Raw genomic sequence first — 19,563 nt, 5'->3', positions numbered from 1 at the left:
GAAGAGTGGAACTCTTCACTAGAGCTCGGAACCCAAGATATCAAATGGAAAAAAAATTACAATGAGCACTGCTTTACTTTTCGGTGGTTAGTATATATGCATCAGAGGAGAATAAGGTTATTATTTCTCTTTCAAGAAATGGTTGATGTCACTTCTGTGGATGTACACTCAGACAGAAGGTGGGACTAAAGACTGGCTTCTCAGCTTCAGTGATGCTGCAAAGTTTTTTTTATATGCATCTCAGGAGTCCTTTAGTAGGTGTTTTCCCTGAATGGCAGTCCCTGAGTCCTTAGTGTGATCTCTTGAATCTTCTCTCAAAAATATGTTCAGGGAAGCAGTCCTTCTCCTTGGAAGGAATGATGATCAAGTGAAAAGCTAAAGATACAGGCTGTTTGCAGAGTGTGGGGCAGACATAGCAGGGCTGTGGGTGCGAATGCAGCTGTGGCAGTGGGCAGTTCTCTGTGGTGACCCTGCCTCAGTGCTCTCCTCCTCCTGACTGCCTGCACTTGCTCCAGGAGTTGGCTGCCAGTGTTTGAAATACCTCAAGTAACTCCGAGGTTCCCTGTCGAGAGGCTGTGGTGCATTGTGTATGTGTTAGACCGTGGAAGACAAAGCTCTCCTTTCAGTTGATAAAATCAGTCAGATAATGGGATTCTGACCTCATTGCACTAATTGGTGGAGAACAACTGTTAAAAAATGGGCCCCCTGCCCCCAGTCAGCTGAAGGCTTTGATGATAAGACAATTGGAGGGAATCTGTTGGAATTTAAGGTGGCTGTAGTTTAACTAGGCGAGGATAAAGGTGAGTTTCTGTAGGAAGTCATCCTAGCCAGTGTTGGAAAGGGCACTGTGCTGCAGCTGCTTGCTGAAGGATGCTGTGTGTAGGAAAATGACCTCTTTGTTCCTTGTTCTGGGCTGGCTGAGGAAGATTCTGTTTTCTTTTCTTATACTTCCTCAGGAAGCTGAGTGTTTTGGATATTGACTTTGATTATGTTGATTTTTTTTTTTTAAGTGAATGATAAATATCACTCCCTAGATACATAACAAACTAAAGAAATTAATAGAAGAGGTTCAAATTCTGATTGTTCTGATAAGCACTTTTAATTCTTGTTCCCAGAAGTGCAATCAAAATGTATTGATTCTGCATTTAACCTTTAGAACTTGAAAGTTCAATAACATCCTACTGCTCAACTGGACTTCCCCAAGAATAATGGAAAATTAATTTTAGAAACCAAATTGAAATGCAGCAAGATGGGTGAGGTGTATGTATGTCTGGTCTGTCATTCTGAAGAGGAACTCTCACTCTAAATATAATATTTCAAATAATACTATATGTAATATAGTATTACACGGTATATAGAGAGTAAATATAATATGTTTTCCCTTTTTTGACACAGCCCAATCCTAGTTCTTCCTTCTTGTTTTTTGTGTCTTGAATAAGAGCACTGTCACAGTTATTATGGTTTTTTTCAGGATAAATAGGAATGTTTTTTGACATGAGCATTTTATTGTAAGTATGGTGTACACAACATGGGACTGCAGGCTTGAAGCAAAGCTGGTGTTCTTTCCATGGTTGAGTTTGTGATCTGACTGTTTACTTCCTGTGGCTTGCTTGCTGTGGTTGATAGAGCTCACAGCTGTCACACACCTTTCTTCTCCCCACTGTGTTCTGTGGAGAACAGGAGCTATAAGCCCCCTGAGGTGGCAGAAGCAGTTGCTTCATTTTATTGTCCTTAGGACAGCTGTCAATGCTGATCTGAAAAACCAGGCTGGTAAAGACACTAAATGAAACTTAGCGCTTCCCGCAGGAGGTTCCTCTTGTGTAATCCAGAAGAAAATCTGTTTTAGGTGGATATCTAGATATTATTTTCTCTAAAAATGTAATAATCTCCTTGACTTTAGTGAGGAATGTATGGGAATTGATGGCAACTGTAGATATTTATTTATCAAAAATTACTGTTAAATTATACTAAGAAATAAATTATTAAAAACTCATTTGACCTCATGTGTCAAAATTTGATCACAATTGAGGAAACAATTCCTTAAAATCGATCTTGTCATTCAGAGCACAATTCACTTCCTATGAAAAGTAGCTGAGTTTAAAAGAGAACAATAATTCCTCTAATAAGTCCCCCTAGACTTGGAAAGAAACATTGGGAAACTATTCTGGCTTGGATTTCAAGAATGTGTAGGAGCTCTTGCCTTAGTCTGAGCTGAGGTGTAGAAATCTAAAAAGTGTTAATCTGTAAGAACCCTGTCCTTGGGAACTTGCATTATTTTAAGGTAGAATACTGATTTCTTTGGCTGTTGTTTGAAGCTTTCCAAATGCAAACTAGAACTGTCTTCTCAAGCCTGTGGGTGGCTTCAGCTGCTGGCAACAGCTTTTTCGCCTGCAGTGCAGGTAAACTGAGCAATGCTAGTTGCAGCATCCCTGCATTGCTCAGTTCAGTAGCCTGTGGTTTTTTGGGTTGGTTTTTTTCCTTCAGGATGCTTGAAAGAAAAACATATGTGTGCATGTGCACACATACCCAGTTATTTGTGAGAAGGTAAAAGTTAGATGAGAAAGGCATGGTATTAAAAAAAAAAAAAAAACAAACACAAAAAACTCCAATAAAAACAACCAAACCAGCCTTTGAGAAGGAAAGAAATATTTTGAGAAGGGGAAGAAAAAAATGTTGTTGTTTGAAGGACCTTTATAAGCCCACAGAGGGAGATTTCTAAAAAGATGTTTACTTTGAAATGTTTATTTCTCAGGGCAATTCCAAAGATGAAAGAGTTGAACAAGATTTGATGTATCCAAGATTTGGGCAAATGATAAGTTTCATAACTTCCATATTGATGAATTGCAATGTCATATGTGACTCTAGCCTTTAAATAGTAATAAAACACCCAGCCCACAAACACATCCATTTCCCATATACTGAGCTAGGAATACAAATTGTCTCCAGAACAGTCTTTAGGATGAGCTTAAGGAAGCTTTTCACTTTAATAAAGCAAAAGCATCAAATAAATCACTGGAGTCGTGATACCATCATTCTTTCTGTCTAGCATTGGTCACAAAGTTGGTGAAGGGTCTGGAGCATATCTTATGAGGGAAAAACTGGATCTGATTAGTCTGGAGAAGACTGAGAGGGGAATCTCATTAATGCATATAAATAATCTCCCAGACAGGTGCCAAGAGGATGGTGCCAGACTCTTCAGTGGTGCCCAGCGACAGGCTGAGGAGCAATGGCCATAAATTAAACACAAGAAGTTTCATCTCAGCCTGAGGGAGAACTTCTTTCCATAGAGGGTGGCAGAGCCCTGGGAGAGCTGCCCAGGGAGGGTGTGGGGTCTCCCTCTCTGGAGACATTCCAAACCCACCCGGACACATACCCGTGTCACCTGCTCCAGGTGACCCTGCCTTGGCAGGGGGGTTGGACTGGATGATCTCCAGAGGTCCCTTCCAGCCTTAAAATAATGTGGTTCTGTGTGATTCTGGGATGTAAAGTCATTGGTAATATAGACATAGGTGTTTGCAACGTTGTCCACTTGCATTTCAAAGGTATTAAAGAGTCTCTGTTAAATTATTATAACTCTAGACTGGAGTATCTTAATATTCTCCTATAGTCCTAGTTTCTGAGTGTTAGGCTGTATATATTTCTCAGGTCCTGCTGAGTCACCTTGATTTTCTATAAATTAGTGGTGGATAGCATGAAAAATAGAACACTTTGGGTATGGCCTAAGAGCAGCATTGCAACAGGGACCTCAGCTGATGGGTAGCACAGGCTCATTCTTCTGCCTCAGTTGTCAATGCTAAGTGGGGTAAGTACCTTCACAGGTCTTCTTCAAACTTCCCTTGGTCTTTTGTGAGTGAATGCAGTTCTTAACAGATCAGAAACTAACTCAAGTAAGCAGTTTGTGTCAAAGCCAACACTCACCTCAGACTGCCTTTGAACTGTTTTCACTGTTCTTGATTGGACTGTTTGGGCATGCAGAAAGAATGAAAATAACGTATTACTTGCTTTGCTGTGTAACTAATGGATATTTGATGTTTCCAGGTCTTGTACATTTGAAATGGATGTATTAGTAAAATCTAGGGGAGGTGATAGCAATAGTGTGAACTAAGAGATGGAGAGCAAAATGGAAAGATTGAGCTTCTGCAAACAGGAGAAAGGCTTTAAAAATGGCAGCCTCAGTCTGACTGAGGAGTGAGTGTCTGGGTTTAGAAAGACTGGTGAGTTTGTGAGGTTGGTTTGGGTTTTTTTTTTACATTTGACTTGGTTTTTTTAATGAAATAGTAAGTCTTCTCAAGTTCTTAGAAGCATGTTACATATGGAATTTCTTTTTTCTTACTCATGGATTAGCTGTTATCTTGCCCTGCTCTAGCTCTGGGTTTCCAGTTCTCCTGGATCCTGTGGGAGCAGTGCTGAGCTGGTTAAACTGGGTTTTATCAGTTCATGCCATATCCAGAGCCACTGGTGGTGTTTGCCCTGTGCACTGAGCTCCAGCAGGGAGGCACAAGGACTCAGAGCCATGGAAATTGGGCACCCTGAGCCAAGGAGCTGGGACTGTGTTGGCTCAGGGGCCACTGCTGCTGACACAGGGCTGGACCTGCGGAACGCTGCCAGGGCAAGTGCAGTAAATGAGCAGGGTTAACTTCTCCTGATCATTGCAGGTAAAAATGAGGCAGCCTATTTCAATTTGCAGTCCTTTATTCTATTCCTGTTGCACCTTCTTCTGAACAGGAGCTACTTAGAGCTCCTTAGGAGCTACTTTGGCTTTAGAAATTTACTTGGAGAGATAAGTCTTCACTTGTTGATGAGATGTTTAGCCTGAGAAGCACTTGCCAAAATTAAGACAGAATGAGAACATCAGAAATGAGGAAGAAAATCAGTATTCCTTGACCGTTTAGCAAGCAAAACATTCTGTTTTGTTTCAAAGATGGCTTTGTGTGTGTAAATTGTTGCTGTTTTAGTATGTATTTGGTCTTAGTTTAAAAAGCTGGAGAGAAATAATCTAATTCTGGGGTAGAGTTGAATAAACTTAATGCAAAGGAGCAGCACTTGGTACTGAATTGAGAAGAATTACAGCTGTTTGAATTAAATACATCACAGTTAAGTTCCAACAGCACTTTCAAGAGAAGTGAACCCTGAAAGAGAAATGAGCAGTAATGTGGCACATCCTAACCCTTGAAATTCAAGGACAAAATGCAGAGGGAAAAATGCAGAGCTTTTTGGTATCATGAGAAGAACTCACTTTTTGAACCCAGTTTCAACTTCTGATATTGAATACAGTTTTCAGAGGTATTGTTTGTGAGAGTAAACACTCCTACTGCTGTTCCTTGTGGTACAGGACTGGCTGAAAAGTTTGGAATACTTTTTGTTGTAGTGACTGAGTTACTGTAACTGAAACAGATAGAGAGCAAAGTAGAGTTTCAAAAAACCAGCACTGCCATGTTGCAGGGATGTTTGTGTTCTGATTCTGTTCTTTAATTAGTGGATATGCTTATGAGGGTGTGGGTATGGAGCAAAACATTGGACACTCCCTCTGGAAAGGTAGAAAATGTAGCAGCAGGATGTTCACTCTGCATTTCCTGCTGCTTTCCTGCCTGTTTTCAGGCCTTGGGCTCTGTTGGGTTTTCCTCCCTCATGCTATTTTGTCCTTTCCAAATGTTTGCTCGTCATGGCACACTAAGTAGTGTTCTTTCAAGCAGAAATGCAGGTATGTCAATATTGTCATAATGTTACTGTTTAATCTAGTTACCTTAGAGAGGACCTTGTAATTTCTGCAGTGCTACTGTTCACCAAAATAATTAGCCTACACTAAACTGCAGTTGATTAAATTTGACCTGTGTGCATAATACAGTAGCACAGATACTGTAATCTGTAGCTGGGTGTTCATGAATTAGTGGTAATCTGCATACAGTTAAAACAAGCAAAAGGTGAGGGTAAGTATAAATGTTAGAATATAAATACAGCTGATTGGACTAGCTACATCTACTACAATTTTAGTGAGAAACCGAGAGAGCCTATATCACAAATGCTGCTTGTAATCATTACCATGGCACTTTATAACTTCAAGCTCTGTAATCTCTTTTGCTTATTCTTCCCCCTGCCCCCTTCCACAGGAACACAGGAAGTTCAGTTGTGACATATAAAGGCAGGAAATGTGTAATGAATGATCCAGGCCAAGTTCTTCTGTAGCTATTCTATATGAATATTAATGCTACTTTTGAATGTACTTTTGAATGATTGTGATATTATACAACTATTGAAAGTGAAGTTTAATCTTTGGGTTTTTTTTTTTTTTCTCCTTAGAGCACAGCAATGGAAGAAACGGCTATATGGGAACAACACACGGTGACTCTTCACAGGGTGAGTTCATACAATTGGCTGTGTGTGCCTAACGCAGGATACTGGTAGCTTTTGAAAACAATAGGAAAAAGCCAGATGTCAGGAAGTAAAAGGAGAGGAAACTCATATTCCCTTGTTTAAATTTAGAAGTGTTGTAAAAGCTCCATGTGATAGCTGTTTGTTTGTTGGGTTTCAGAGATAAGCCTGCCTACAAATAACCGTGCTAGAAACAAAGCTTTAGATTACATCTGAACCTAACTGAAGGGAGGTAGAAATCTGTGTTCATTCATGGTAGTGCTGTAACTTCGTGTGAAAGTTTTCAAACTTTATTTGCAAGGACATAAAACAATGTAGTTGCATATAAATAAATGTATTCAAAATGGTCTTATTTGCTTGCCACTTTCTTAAACCACTGGCTGGAAGTACTGATTCTGGGTGGTCAGAAGGTGTACCCTGCACAAAGGAATGTGTGCTGGGAACCAGTGAATAGCGAGACTGCTTTTGCATTTAGACTGACTCCTCTTGTTTGAGTTACTCCTGAATTAAATTGAGTTCTGATGCAGCCATCATGAAGCTGTACAAGAGAGTCAGTAAGGAATTAATTGCTTAGGAAAGGTCAGAGCAGGGTGGGATGCCATTTCTGGCAGCAATTTAGTATTAAAGCAGCCATGGAATCATGGTCCAAATAGCTGTATTCATCCCAAAATGGGGGAGATGTGGAAGTGTTTTCTCAAGGGAGCAAGTTAGATCATTTGCCTTCAGTTTATCACAGAATGAAGGCTTTTTAAAATTGTAGCTTTGGTGGGATGAGTGGACCTGGGACAAAAATGTGTATTTGTAGGTCAGCTGGGCAGATAAAGTGTTAATTTTCTGTCAGACCTGTTAGCTGTTGATAGTGAAGTGTTTAGTGTTGTTGATTCAATGTAACTGTTTGGACAGGTGCCCTTTTGGGAAGGGAACAGTTACACTCAGTGTGACCAGAAGGCTGACAAAGTATCCCCTCTCTGACTGCAGCCACCTGTTGAAAGGAAATAATCTAATTCTGGGGTAGAGTTGAATAAATTTAATGCAAAGGAGCAGCACTTGGTACTGAATTGAGAAGAATTACAGCTGTTTGAATTAAATACATCACAGTTAAGTTCCAACAGCACTTTCAAGAGAAGTGAACCCTGAAAGAGAAATGAGCAGTAATGTGGCACATCCTAACCCTTGAAATTCAAGGACAAAATGCAGAGGGAAAAATGCAGAGCTTTTTGGTATCATGAGAAGAACTCACTTTTTGAACCCAGTTTCAACTTCTGATATTGAATACAGTTTTCAGAGGTATTGTTTGTGAGAGTAAACACTCCTACTGCTGTTCCTTGTGGTACAGGACTGGCTGAAAAGTTTGGAATACTTTTTGTTGTAGTGACTGAGTTACTGTAACTGAAACAGATAGAGAGCAAAGTGGAAAGGAAAGTGGAAGTAAAAATGGAAATGTGGTGTGATATTTATCTAGGCTAGTCTTTAAGCGTCCAGCAATTTTTCAGTCAACAAGTTTTTGAGAAAGGAGTGTTGTTCCTATATGTAATTAATTTAATGTTTCTCTTGTTACATTATGTTTTTATCTTGAAAACAGTCATCCCTATAATCTCTGTAAACTTCAGGTTTTTTTACTTATATTACTGATTAAATCAGTACTGCTTTATAGTCAAAACCAAACTAAAAATGCCATGGTAATACAAGGTTGGCTCGTAGGCTTAGTGATAACTCATCTTCTCTTGAAGGTGACCTTCTCCTGGTTAATTGGAGCAGTAATTTTAGTGACACCAGAAGTGAGATATTTAGTCCATGCACAAAGAAATAATGAAATACTACAATATGATGTTACCTTGAACAAAATTTTAAATAACTGCTAGGAACCAGAGATCTTGTTTTTGGTTGCACTTGCAGCAGTCAAAGTTCTTTTATAGCATTGATGTGAAAGTATGATTTGATTATAATTTTGGTTATGATCTTTTATGTGCCAAAATTCTGCCAACTCTTCTGGTATGACTGTTTTGTTACCTGATTAAGTAGCTCTTAGGTGTTGAAAGCTGATGATATGTACTGTTAATAACTTCAATAGCATTAATTTAGTCAGTTAAAAACAAAGTTATTTCCATCTGCCAGATAACAAAACCAAACCCTTTATGCTAATATTAAACAAATATGTGCTTAGAATTATCCTTAACACTGGGAAGAGGATTTACTGGTGAATTCCAGCACTACTGTCAAAAGACTCATTAGAAAGTTTTTTGGGAAGCAGAGGCTGGAATTTCTCACCAAGAGTTTTTGTTGCATTTCTTTACCACTTTTCTAGCTTCCTGGACTGGACTGCTACTTAACTCTTAAGAGATTGAGTCAGTCTCAGTTTCAGTAAAAGCTTATCAGGTAGCTACAGTTTATCTTTTATTGAGATGTCTTCGGGGTTTATCCTTAATTGCAATGTATTTGAAGGAGGAATCATGCGCTTTGTATATCACATGAGTTTTTCTCCTACTTGGAGCTAAGTCCTGTGTGTCTGTGGTAGATGTGTGTCCTTTCCCCAAAGCACAGAAACCAGGTATGTACCTGCCTTTTTGCCTGTCCCACACTGCATTACTGTGGGAAAACAGAATAGTACAGCACTTTTTTTGTGTGTGTGATTTTTTCCTACAACATCTGACAACTGAAGCTGTGATACAAGGATTTTTTTTAATGCACTTTTACTTAAGGTACATGTTAGTATTTTGTATAACCTGTAGTGATCAACATCTTGCTATTTCCAGACATGTCTAGGAGCTAGGCTCAGTTTTCAGAGAGTAGTTCTGATAATCAGTTGTCTCTCAAGATGATGGTAGGCAGCAGGATAAAATGGAAAGTACGTAGGCTGATTTTTACTAGAAGGTTTCTTATGTCACCTCTTAAATTTTCAGAAGGATTTAGGATTTGATTTTTGAATTGGGAGTGTTTCCTGAAGACCTTGATTTATCTTATTAGAAGCTCTTTATCTGACTTGTAGGCCATTTAACTGCTGTCTGTGTATGAGACTGCATTGTTTCTCTGGAAGAGAACATCAAATGTAGTCATCTCCGTAGTGGTGATTTGATTTGCAGATCTACTTTTAAAAAGTAGTATGGCAAGCAGCAAGATAAGATTTACAGTGGGTTTCTGCTGCCCTTAGCCTGATGTTTGTATTCCTTACCATAAGTGGAGAATTTTTTTTTTTTTTTTTTTTACGGTAAAGGAAAGATAGGTAATATTTAAATGAAATTTGACATAAATGTCTTTGTTGCTATCTCTTTTCTTCCTTTCCTTCCCCACCCAAATACAGTGCAAACTAAGTTCTGGTTTTTAAAATTATGGAAAACTAAAAGCAGGAGTGTCATGAGATGGGAAATATTACTGTTTTGAAAGGGTTTTTAGTAACTCATTTGTGTAGGCTATTATATATTCGCTTTGACTTTTAAAAATAAAACTGAAAAACCCTCAGCTCTGGTCATGAGTGGACATTTAAGATCCTCCTTCATGGCACCAGGTTTCACTTAATCGTTGCATCCCAGCCAAGATTTCTGGGATGATCTATGTGGGATGTATTTTGAAAATAAGTCCATTCATCCTCATTTAATGAATTTAAATGGATGTAAAAGAAGGTGTGCTCTTCCCCAGTCCTCCACACAACAGTATGGACTAACTGCTTCTGAACAGTGAATCTCCCAATCTGTATTTTAGTACTGTTCCTATTCACTGCTTACAGGCAAATCTGAAACATCTTTTTATGACCTCTGTTTTGGGAGGAAATAGGAAACAGGTTGGTTTTGGGCAGTAATTAATGTCCAAAAAGCTGAACATCATGTGTCTTACAGCCAGATGCAGACTGCCATGTTATGTCTGCTGTCATTGTAAGGTTATGAAACTCCTTGCTAAAGCTGGGTCATGTTTGTTAAAAAGTCAGAAGAAGAGAAGGTGAAGTCTGCCAGCACAAAGTGTGTGCTCTGTGAAATAGAGAAGTGAGATTGACCCAAACCTGATCTTTTCCATCCAGTGACTGCATTTTGCATAGTTGAAAATTGCAGAATAAATTCTTGAGTAAAATACAGCATTTAAATAGTAATATCCTCAAAGTGTTTTCTGGGCAATGGTAAAAGAACTAGATGGTTTGCAGATCAGTTATATTTAGAAAGCTTATTTCCCACCCTCGCTGCTTCCAGGCAGAAATGTAGGCATCATTGTTGTATCTTGAAATATCTAACAGGAATAACTTTTCAGAAGCTTTGACCTTGCTGTAGTGGCAGGTCACCCTAGAGGGAAAAGATTGAAGCAAATTACTTTTGTTAAGATGCAGATGATTTGCAAGTGCTGACAAGGTTTTGATGTATTTAATGGTACAAGTGATCTTGGTATTATTCGTAAGAACTGAGCCTGCAGTCATACTACTGTGTGCTGCAATCCTGTCAGTTCTGAGCTAAGTGAGGTCGAGCTGGGTAAATACCATCATGGGAAAACTCAAAGAAAGTGTTGCAGGAAGTGATTATAGGGGTTTGACTCAGTTGCAGCTCAGAGGAATGGTTTGTTGTGCTTACTGAAGATTGAGGTCTTGCTGATGACCACCTGAGGTCTAGGCCATAAAAATGCAAATGAGAACTCTAATCTCTTGGAAGACTCTGGATAGTTACTCCAAAACTGTCTGCATTCTAAAAGTGTTTATTTTTAATCTATCTCTGTTACTGGATTGCATAGCATTGATTAGTTCATTGATCCTGCTTTCTTTCAAAAACTTCTATTGATCTCATGAGACCTTTTTGTATTTGGCATGGGAATGCAAATTGTGACCATTAGATATTGGAAAGTAAAAATGTTTCTCTTGTTACATTATAGGCCCCTGGATTTGGATTTGGTATTGCAATATCTGGAGGAAGAGATAATCCTCACTTTCAGAGTGGTGAGACATCAATAGTTATTTCTGATGTGCTGAAAGGAGGCCCAGCAGAGGGACTGCTACAGTAAGTGCCAAACTGTACCTGGGTTCTGATTCGGGGGCATTCATTTTTGTCAGCAGTAGCTTAACCTCCCAATTGTTTTGGTCTCAAGTTGTCTGTCTGTAACTGTTGGTGTAGCAGGTTTGTAATACAGGCAGTTTGCTCGGGAGCACCTATTCACCAATATTTTCTTCTTGGCATAAAGTATTTATACTGTGCATTGTGATGTTTTTCCTGTAGAGAAAATGACCGTGTTGCAATGGTTAATGGAGTTTCAATGGATAATGTTGAGCATGCGTTTGCTGTTCAGCAGCTGAGGAAAAGTGGGAAGAATGCCAAAATCGTAAGTGAATGTCTTGAAGATTTAAAGTTCCATAGTTATGGGGCAAAGTGAAATAGTGTAATGTCTGCTACAAAATAAAGGCATGATGCAAGGTACTTGCATAACACCTGTGTGATGTTTCAGGTTTAAGTGATAATCATGGTATGTTTATCAAGTGTGTCACTCAAAATGTATTTCAGATGTGAATGATGATGGTTGCATAGTGTGGCATGGGATAATTCAGACTTCTTTTAGTTATGGTAAAGTACTTCTCAGATTGCCAAATTGTGGCAAGTCAGCTTTGTTTAATATTTGTTTACTTTGTTGGATACACTTTTACTGAGTTTTTCAAAGGCTGGTGTATGCTAAGGGACAAGCTGTTCAGGCACTAACAGTTCTTTTTATGCTCAGTGAACAGTTTGCCAAAATAAAGTATAATTACCTTAATTCCTATAATTTTGTAGGCTTATTCTAAGTGGTGGTTTTTGAACTTTTGCAAAACAGAGCAGGTCATCACCAAAGGGTAGTAATCCAGCTTTCTGTAGAAGTTTGGGGGTTATGTTACAAAAAAATAGAACAAAAAATGCACAATGTTTAGAAGTTTCTTAATTAATGAAAACAGACTTCTAGTGCTTGTAGAAAAGCTTTTCTGCTGACAGATTTTTAGTGCATTTATGTGCTTTAATGCAGTTGCAAAAAAAAGTGTGATGTTTTTCAGTCGTAAATTTGGCAGCAGTTCTTTAAAGCTTATGGAAAGCAATGTGTGGCAAGCTGTGCAGGGCTTTCAGTATCTTAAATATTTGGTGTGTAGATTTAGGTAAAAAACCAAGTAATTAATGAAAACTTTATGGTAGAACTTGGTTTTGTTCTGTAATACATAGCAAGCAAATCTCTGAACAAGGCTGGCTCATGTTCTGGAACCAGCTGTCTATGTTGTACAAACCAACTTTCAACTTCCAGAACGACTGCTCCGTTTCCTCCATGTCTTGCATAAACATTTCTTTGGAAGACTGGGAGACTTCAAAGCTGAAGGAGAATCACTGTCAATAGCATACTGAATATGCACTAGATTACATGTTAGCAAAAAAGGGTTTTAGCCATGCCAGTAACTGATTTTGTGGTTTTAAGCAAAGAGAGGGCATTCAAATATGCAGCTCTGAAGACAGAATATTATGTTGTGCTATGAAGGCTGTTGATTGTTACCCTTTTGTCACTTGTGCAAAAACTTAAAAAGGACTAAATTAAAATTTAGTCCTAATTAAAATTTAATCCTAATTCAAAATTAAAAAGGACTAAAAGAACTGTAAAAACACGTTTCTAATAATCTGTATTGATAAGTCTCCTGTATTAATTTGATATAATTTTATGAGGATGCAACAATTCAGAGCATTCACCAATACATCTGCCTGTTTTGAATGCTGTGATTAGCTTGACTTCTGACATTCAGTAACACCATTAGCATTACACAGCCAGAGGCTGATACCTGCTGTTGGATTGTAGACTATCCGAAGGATGAAGAAAATTCAGATTCCAGTGACTCGACCAGACCCTGAACCAGTGTCTGAAAACGAGGATGACAGCTACGATGAAGAAATCCGGGATCCAAGGAGCAGCCGTGGTGGTCCCAGTGCCAGCAGGAGGCACGAGAAGAGCTGGGTCAGAGATCGCAGCGCCAGCAGGGAGAGGAGCTTGTCTCCCAGGTCAGACAGGAGGTCTGTCACCTCCAGCCAGCCTGCAAAGCCCACCAAAGTCACACTGGTGAAATCCAGGAAAAATGAAGGTAATTTGTGTGTATATATCTTGCTAAAACTTTTGCTGGTTTTCAAAGGCCAGCTGCTTCACTCAGTGTTGTGTTAAAGGCTGTGTGAGCTGAATGAACAGTGCTGTTACCAGTTTACCCTTTTTACCAGTAGCTGGCTTAAAATTTAAAAAGTTCTATTGTATTTCTGGTTCTATTTTTCGTATTCCAAAATATGTGTGCTTAGTTAAGGGTAAAGTATTGTACAGTGTAAATTCCGTCTGCAGCCAACATCTGCTAGTCAGCAGCTTCATAGCTGCACTTTAGCTGAGCCTTTAGTGGGTAGCTTGTTTGGAAGAGAAAAAATTGTAGGTAGCACCTCAGTTAAGCTGTTGAACAACAGCTCTGATTATAGCAGTGTTAGAAAGAGGCTGATAAAATGGCAAAGCTATAACATATCCTGCTACAGCCCATTGTATGCCAAGTTCACTCTCTTTTTGTTGCCTGTGTAAATGCTGTGTAAAGCAGTGTTGTGAATCTCCAGATACCTCCCTCTTTTCTGCTGTAACTTCATCAGTTTTCTTTTTTCTTCTATTATGAAGAATATGGTCTGCGGTTGGCAAGTCACATATTTGTGAAAGAAATATCACAGGATAGCCTGGCAGCAAGAGATGGCAATATCCAGGAAGGAGATGTTGTACTGAAGGTACAGTATACGGTGGTGGTGGTTGTTCAAAGGCAAAACTCACTGATACAACTCTGCCTAGAATTGGCTGTGTCAGTTACATTATTATAGTTAATAGAAGGTGTGTCACTTTTCATTAAATTATTTCAAAGATCAAATTTAATATGAATCAACTTCCCTAAGGAAACGAAAATTACCAAGCCTTTTTGGTAATATTCCCAAAGTGTTATTCAGACAAATAATGCCCGCTGTAAATACATAATAAAGACTATTGGAAAAGGCATGAAGCTTTGCTTAGTTATTACAACATGTTGTGGAACTGTGCTATTGTGCAACACTAAAACTTGCCTTCAGGTTAATTTTTTTGTTTGGTTGGGGGTTTTTTTTAGAAATAAATATACCCAGGGGTTAATTTTTTGTGCCCCATCCCTGGCAAGTGGATGGGACTTTAAGCATCCTGGTCTAGTGGGAGGTGTCCCTGCCCATGCCAAGGTAGTTGGAACTGGATGGTCTTTGAGGTCCCTTCCAGCTGAGGCCATTCTATGATTTTTAATTCTTAGTAACAATTTTTATTTCAAGATGGTGTTGTGGATATGTTGGTACAGAAAAATGGACCATTCTTTGCTCTGTTGAGTATGGCAGTGCTGGTTCAAAACACATAACTAATCTTTTACGAGTTTTGTATTAGTGCTAGAAGCTTTGACTTCGAAAATTTTCTATATTATGCAATATTTTGGATGAGCTCAATGCTCTTCCATTGTATTGTGGTAATTTGATAAATATTTTAACTATTTCTGAATATCACCAGATAGAACACCCTCCTTTTGCTGGAGATTCACTGGGTTTTTTTTAGTACGTTTATATCTGTTCTTTTTTCCCCACTCTATTCCAGATAAATGGCACAGTGACGGAAAATATGTCTTTAGCAGATGCCAAAACATTAATAGAAAGGTCAAAAGGCAAATTGAAGATGGTTGTTCAGCGAGATGAACGAGCCACACTGTTGAATGTCCCTGATCTTTCTGACAGTATTCATTCTGCTAATGCTTCAGAAAGAGATGGTGAGTATGAAAACTTGATTTCTAAAAAGGAAAGAACTCCCTGTGTTGTCAAGATATGAAATATTTAAGTGGGATGAGAGGGTGGGGAGGAGAAGAGTTAGGAGTAAGGTTGTAATATGGGTGAATTTTTGTTTGAATGTGGTTGAAAACCACTCCTTCAAAAACTGTGGAGAAAAAAATTCAGTCCCTGTTCTTGTGGCTGTTCTTTCAGGAATATTGTTTCTGTGTAATAATAAGCGTAGATTTAGCATCTTCATAAAAATTCTCTGCAAAAGCTTATTCCCATTGGCAGGTCATGCCACCATTTAAATTACAATCATTTCATGAAAAAAACAACTTTTATTTAACAGACATTTCAGAAATTCAGTCGCTGGCATCAGATCATTCCAACCGATCACATGACAGGCCCCGCCGCAGTCGTTCACGATCTCCTGACCAGAGGTCAGAGCCTTCAGACCATTCCAGACATTCTCCACAGCAGCCCAGCAACGGCAGGTGATGGCAGCATTGTATTATTTTTAAATCAACTATGTAATGTAACATATAAGTTGTAGGAGTGCTTGGATTTATATGGTGTAACAAATGTGAAGCAAAACTATGGAGGCAGTAATATGACATTCTTTGTCTCAAGAGATGCAGATAATAATGATCTGAATATTTTAGACTTGAGGAGAAACTGAACCTTTCCTTAGTGTTACATCTTTTTTAAGCATAATCATAGAGCATGGTTGTATGAATGAGTGTAAATTTGATACAAGTATATGTTACTGAATAGTGTGTAGTTGTATTTTGGTTTTAGAAAGCAATTAGCTGCAAGTAGATTTGAGATGACCTGTAGCACAGTTCCTGTTGCATGTTCAGCCTGGGTAAACTTGCTGAAGTCTTGCTTTGTTTAGGCATGGGGTTATCTTCTGTTTCTGAATTCTTCAGTTCCTGCAAAACAAGGTGTATTGCACAGCAGGTTTAGCTTTTACACTCCATTTTTAATACTTGCACTTGGTAATGGAACATTGATTACAATTTTTCAGTACGTATGTCTAATTTTATATGAATTCAGAGACAAGTAATGTACTGTATGGTTTTGAATTTTTTCTCCTGAAATATGAAACTTTAGTCCTGAATAACAAATCTGCCCAGTTTTGCATTTCCACAGTTTGGAAACAGACATTCTAATTTACTAAAATAGCATTTCAGTGTTGGATTTCAAATTCTATTAAATATTTGAAAGAGAAAAGTTTCTCTTTTGACTGCTCATATTATGATGGAGCAGAAATTAGAATTGATCTGTGCAAATTTCAAATTCAGAGCCTCTATCTGAAGATTTTTAGATGCTGTTCAAAAACTCTGAAAAAACAAATTGCTGCTGGTCAGTTCATGAAAGATATGCCTGATTGCTTATTAATAAAACTGGTTTGCCCAAGGGAAAAATAACACCTTGAAGGCTTTTAGAGTCTTTTAAAGATCAATACAACTGCAAGAGAGATTGTACCTGCATGTACACCTGCTTGGGGTTATGGGTTACAGACATTTTTGCTTCTCTTTTGTGTACATTGTTCAGAGGGACCACAAGGCATGAAAGCTTGTTTTCATGGAAGACACTTAAAAACAGGGTCCCAGAGGCAGGGCTTTGATTGTGAAGGTTGCGAGATCTCTGTCATATTTCAAAACTGTATGTCTTGACATGCATTTCTAGTGCAGCATGATAGGGCTTGTGGAGGGAGGAACAAAAAAAAGAAAAATCTATCAGAACTGTAACTATGACTGACTTAGCCTAGTGTTAGTGCTTTCCTGTCCTATTGCAGTGGCTTAGGTAGATGGTCACTTCCTCCCTGTAGACCAAACTGTTGGAAGAATCAAATCTTCCCTGAGAGGGAACTTTGAAGTTATCTCAACTCTGAATGCATCCGTTATATCTTCTGTATGAGCAAGAGCTACTTTGGCATGGCTTGACTTCCTTTGCAACATGTCCCTTTCAAGATCAGAAAATCTGGGCCCTGAGCCATGTAAGGAAAAACATGTTGAGAGCAACTTCTCTTTGAAAAGGTTGTTTGTGCAAGTTCAAATCTACTGTAAGATCAAATTAGTTAACTACTTATTCTTTTTTGAATTTGGTGGAAAATCTGGAGGAAGAAAAAGGCTTGAGAAAGGGCTGAGGAAGAAATGTGCAAAAAGTCTTCCAACTAAGCTTAAGGAGGATGTTAAAAATGTATTGAAGATAATGAGTCTTTATTTAGACACTGTTCTGCCAAGTGTTTGTATGTTAATGAGGAGGGAAGTTCCAGGGGAATCCTCTTAGTCCTTTCATACAAACTTAAGTACAGACTGACATTTCTTCCTTTGCACCAGAGTACAGAAATCTGCTAACAGATCTGCCTCAGTATTGCTTTGGGGTTTGGCAGGGTCTTCAGTGTTGTCCGCCTTTCAGTATTCCTGCTTGCAAGATTCCTGGATATAGAGTTTCCATATTGCTGTTTGATCATTGTGTAAAGCATTAAATAGTGCTTTAGTTTTCTTTAGTCTAAAGAAAGTTCACAGGTGTGTCTTGAACAGTCTTTTAAAAACTCAAATTCTAAAACATTTTTCTTTACTTACTAACAGAAAGGGCTAATTTTGCTTTGAATAATTTATGAAGAGTTGTACTTAAAAAGTTAGAATGAGCAAAAGAGGTCTCTGCAGCTAAGCTGGAGAGTACCTCAGGAAAAGTATCACATATCCTTTCTTAGCTATCTGGTCTTACTGCTGGCACTAAGAAGCTGTTGAGCTGGGTAGGCTTTTGGTGTGACCCATCCTAAAGACTGGCCTTTAAAGCCAGGTGCTGCCAAACCTCCCAGATGATATCTCTGGGCTGCCCTTTATTAATTGAAAGAATTCCTGCTTGGGAACTCTGTCTTCTATGCTGACTTCCTCATCTAGATATTGTAATGGCAAAAACATCCTCTAATATGTTTAACACTTCAGCCTCAGCAAGAAAGATTTGGACGCTTGAAGAAATCACTGTAGAGATCATCATTGTTTCTGGAAGGATGAGGCTGACTTCTGTAATACCATTGTCAATTTATATGTAGGATGAGAAATTGTTCTGTCCATTTTCAAAACAAGCTGAAAAACTAGAATATAAGATAAAAATCAGCCCTATTTTGAATGTCTTTAGGAAGATGCTACTTTGCTCTTACTTTTCTTATGCTAAAGAGTTTGAGATGTGCTAAAAACACATTTGGGAAGAGCCTGCAAGTTCACATTTTCCATAATTTTCTGTACAGATAAACATTGTGTGTTGCAGGTCATCTCTTGTTCTGCAGTAATAGCACTAACATGTAGCTGATTGTATTTTGTAATTTTAAAATGTTTCTGATAAGCACACTTTGAAAAAATATCAGGGAGAGGAAGTGAGGTAACGGGGGCCCTGACACAGCACAGATGTTAAACAATAGTGTCACAGTGTACACAGGGAACAACACTTTTGTCTCTTGGGAAGTGCAGCTGTCAGTTTTTAACAAGTTTCACTCACCTGGTGGCATCAAGTTGTTTCCTGTATCATCTTGTAATGTGAAATATTCAGGGCTTACTGGATAGTTTAAGCAAAGTCAAGGAAAAAAATCGACTCCTCTGCTTTTCTGATGTTTCCTTTTTGTTTTATCAGCTTTTTCCCATTTAAAAATTCATGTCTTAGCTAGAGTAGACCTGACATTTTGCAGGCTTTTGAGTTGACAGGGTGTATTTGCCTGCACACATAGCAGCAGCCCATGAGTGTATGGGCTTCAGATACTCACCTGACTATTTTTTGCTGTGCCCTCAGTCTCTGTATTTTAGTTACTGTTCTTGAGAGCTTCCACATTTGCATTCTCTTGATGTGTACAGGAATCAAAGCAGCATAAAATTACACTGGGTTTGGACTATGTAGAGGAAATGTAAAATTAATTTTCTTTGTGTAGTAACTATAGTATTTTTTGCCTTATTTTTAAAGCAAAGCAGATAATCTTACTTTAGAATAATGCTCCTTTCAAATGTTAGGAGATGCTTGGAAACAGGTAGAGAGGGCTCATGGAGAAATTTACTGTACTGTCTTATTAACTAGTGCTCATTACCCAGAAATCTTTGGGGAGTGGAAATAGTTGCAGCTTACAGCACTACAGAACTTCTTTGGTTTTAGGACACTTAACATGCATTTAAATAGCTACATGTATGTATCTGTTTTTAATAAGCCAGGAACTATTTTCAAGGGAATGACCAGTTCAGTCATGTTTTAGTCTGGTACTGTCTAGCTTATGCACCTAAACTGAAAATCCAAAAAAGGAGTAAGAAAACCTCTATCAGTGATGTTTAGGAATGAAGTAGAAGGATAAATGCTTACTTTTTATTTTGTTTGACATAGTGGTTTTAGCATCCTTTTAATCAACTGTGGGAGCCTCCAAAAGGGACTCTATCTGGATAAAAAGAGGCATAAA

The 19,563-nt window shown here is 38.4% G+C and overlaps 1 protein-coding gene across 7 annotated transcripts in view; it reads left to right on the top strand.

Annotated features, from left to right (window-relative positions):
* TJP1 (tight junction protein 1) overlaps positions 1–19,563 on the top strand; it is a 69,278-nt gene that overhangs the window by 21,093 nt on the left and 28,622 nt on the right. For all 7 annotated transcript variants that reach the window (XM_053954495.1, XM_053954492.1, XM_053954491.1 and 4 more), the window contains exons 2-8: positions 6,298–6,354; positions 11,212–11,336; positions 11,553–11,655; positions 13,135–13,414; positions 13,975–14,078; positions 14,950–15,118; positions 15,469–15,613. In XM_053954495.1, the coding sequence (XP_053810470.1) occupies positions 6,298–6,354; positions 11,212–11,336; positions 11,553–11,655; positions 13,135–13,414; positions 13,975–14,078; positions 14,950–15,118; positions 15,469–15,613 (983 nt within the window). The remainder of the gene's footprint in view (positions 1–6,297; positions 6,355–11,211; positions 11,337–11,552; positions 11,656–13,134; positions 13,415–13,974; positions 14,079–14,949; positions 15,119–15,468; positions 15,614–19,563) is intronic.

Source organism: Vidua chalybeata, chromosome 13, assembly GCF_026979565.1.
Source record: "Vidua chalybeata isolate OUT-0048 chromosome 13, bVidCha1 merged haplotype, whole genome shotgun sequence".
In the NCBI taxonomy this organism is placed as follows: Eukaryota; Metazoa; Chordata; class Aves; order Passeriformes; family Viduidae; genus Vidua; species Vidua chalybeata.
This window is presented reverse-complemented; position numbering and strand designations above follow the sequence as displayed.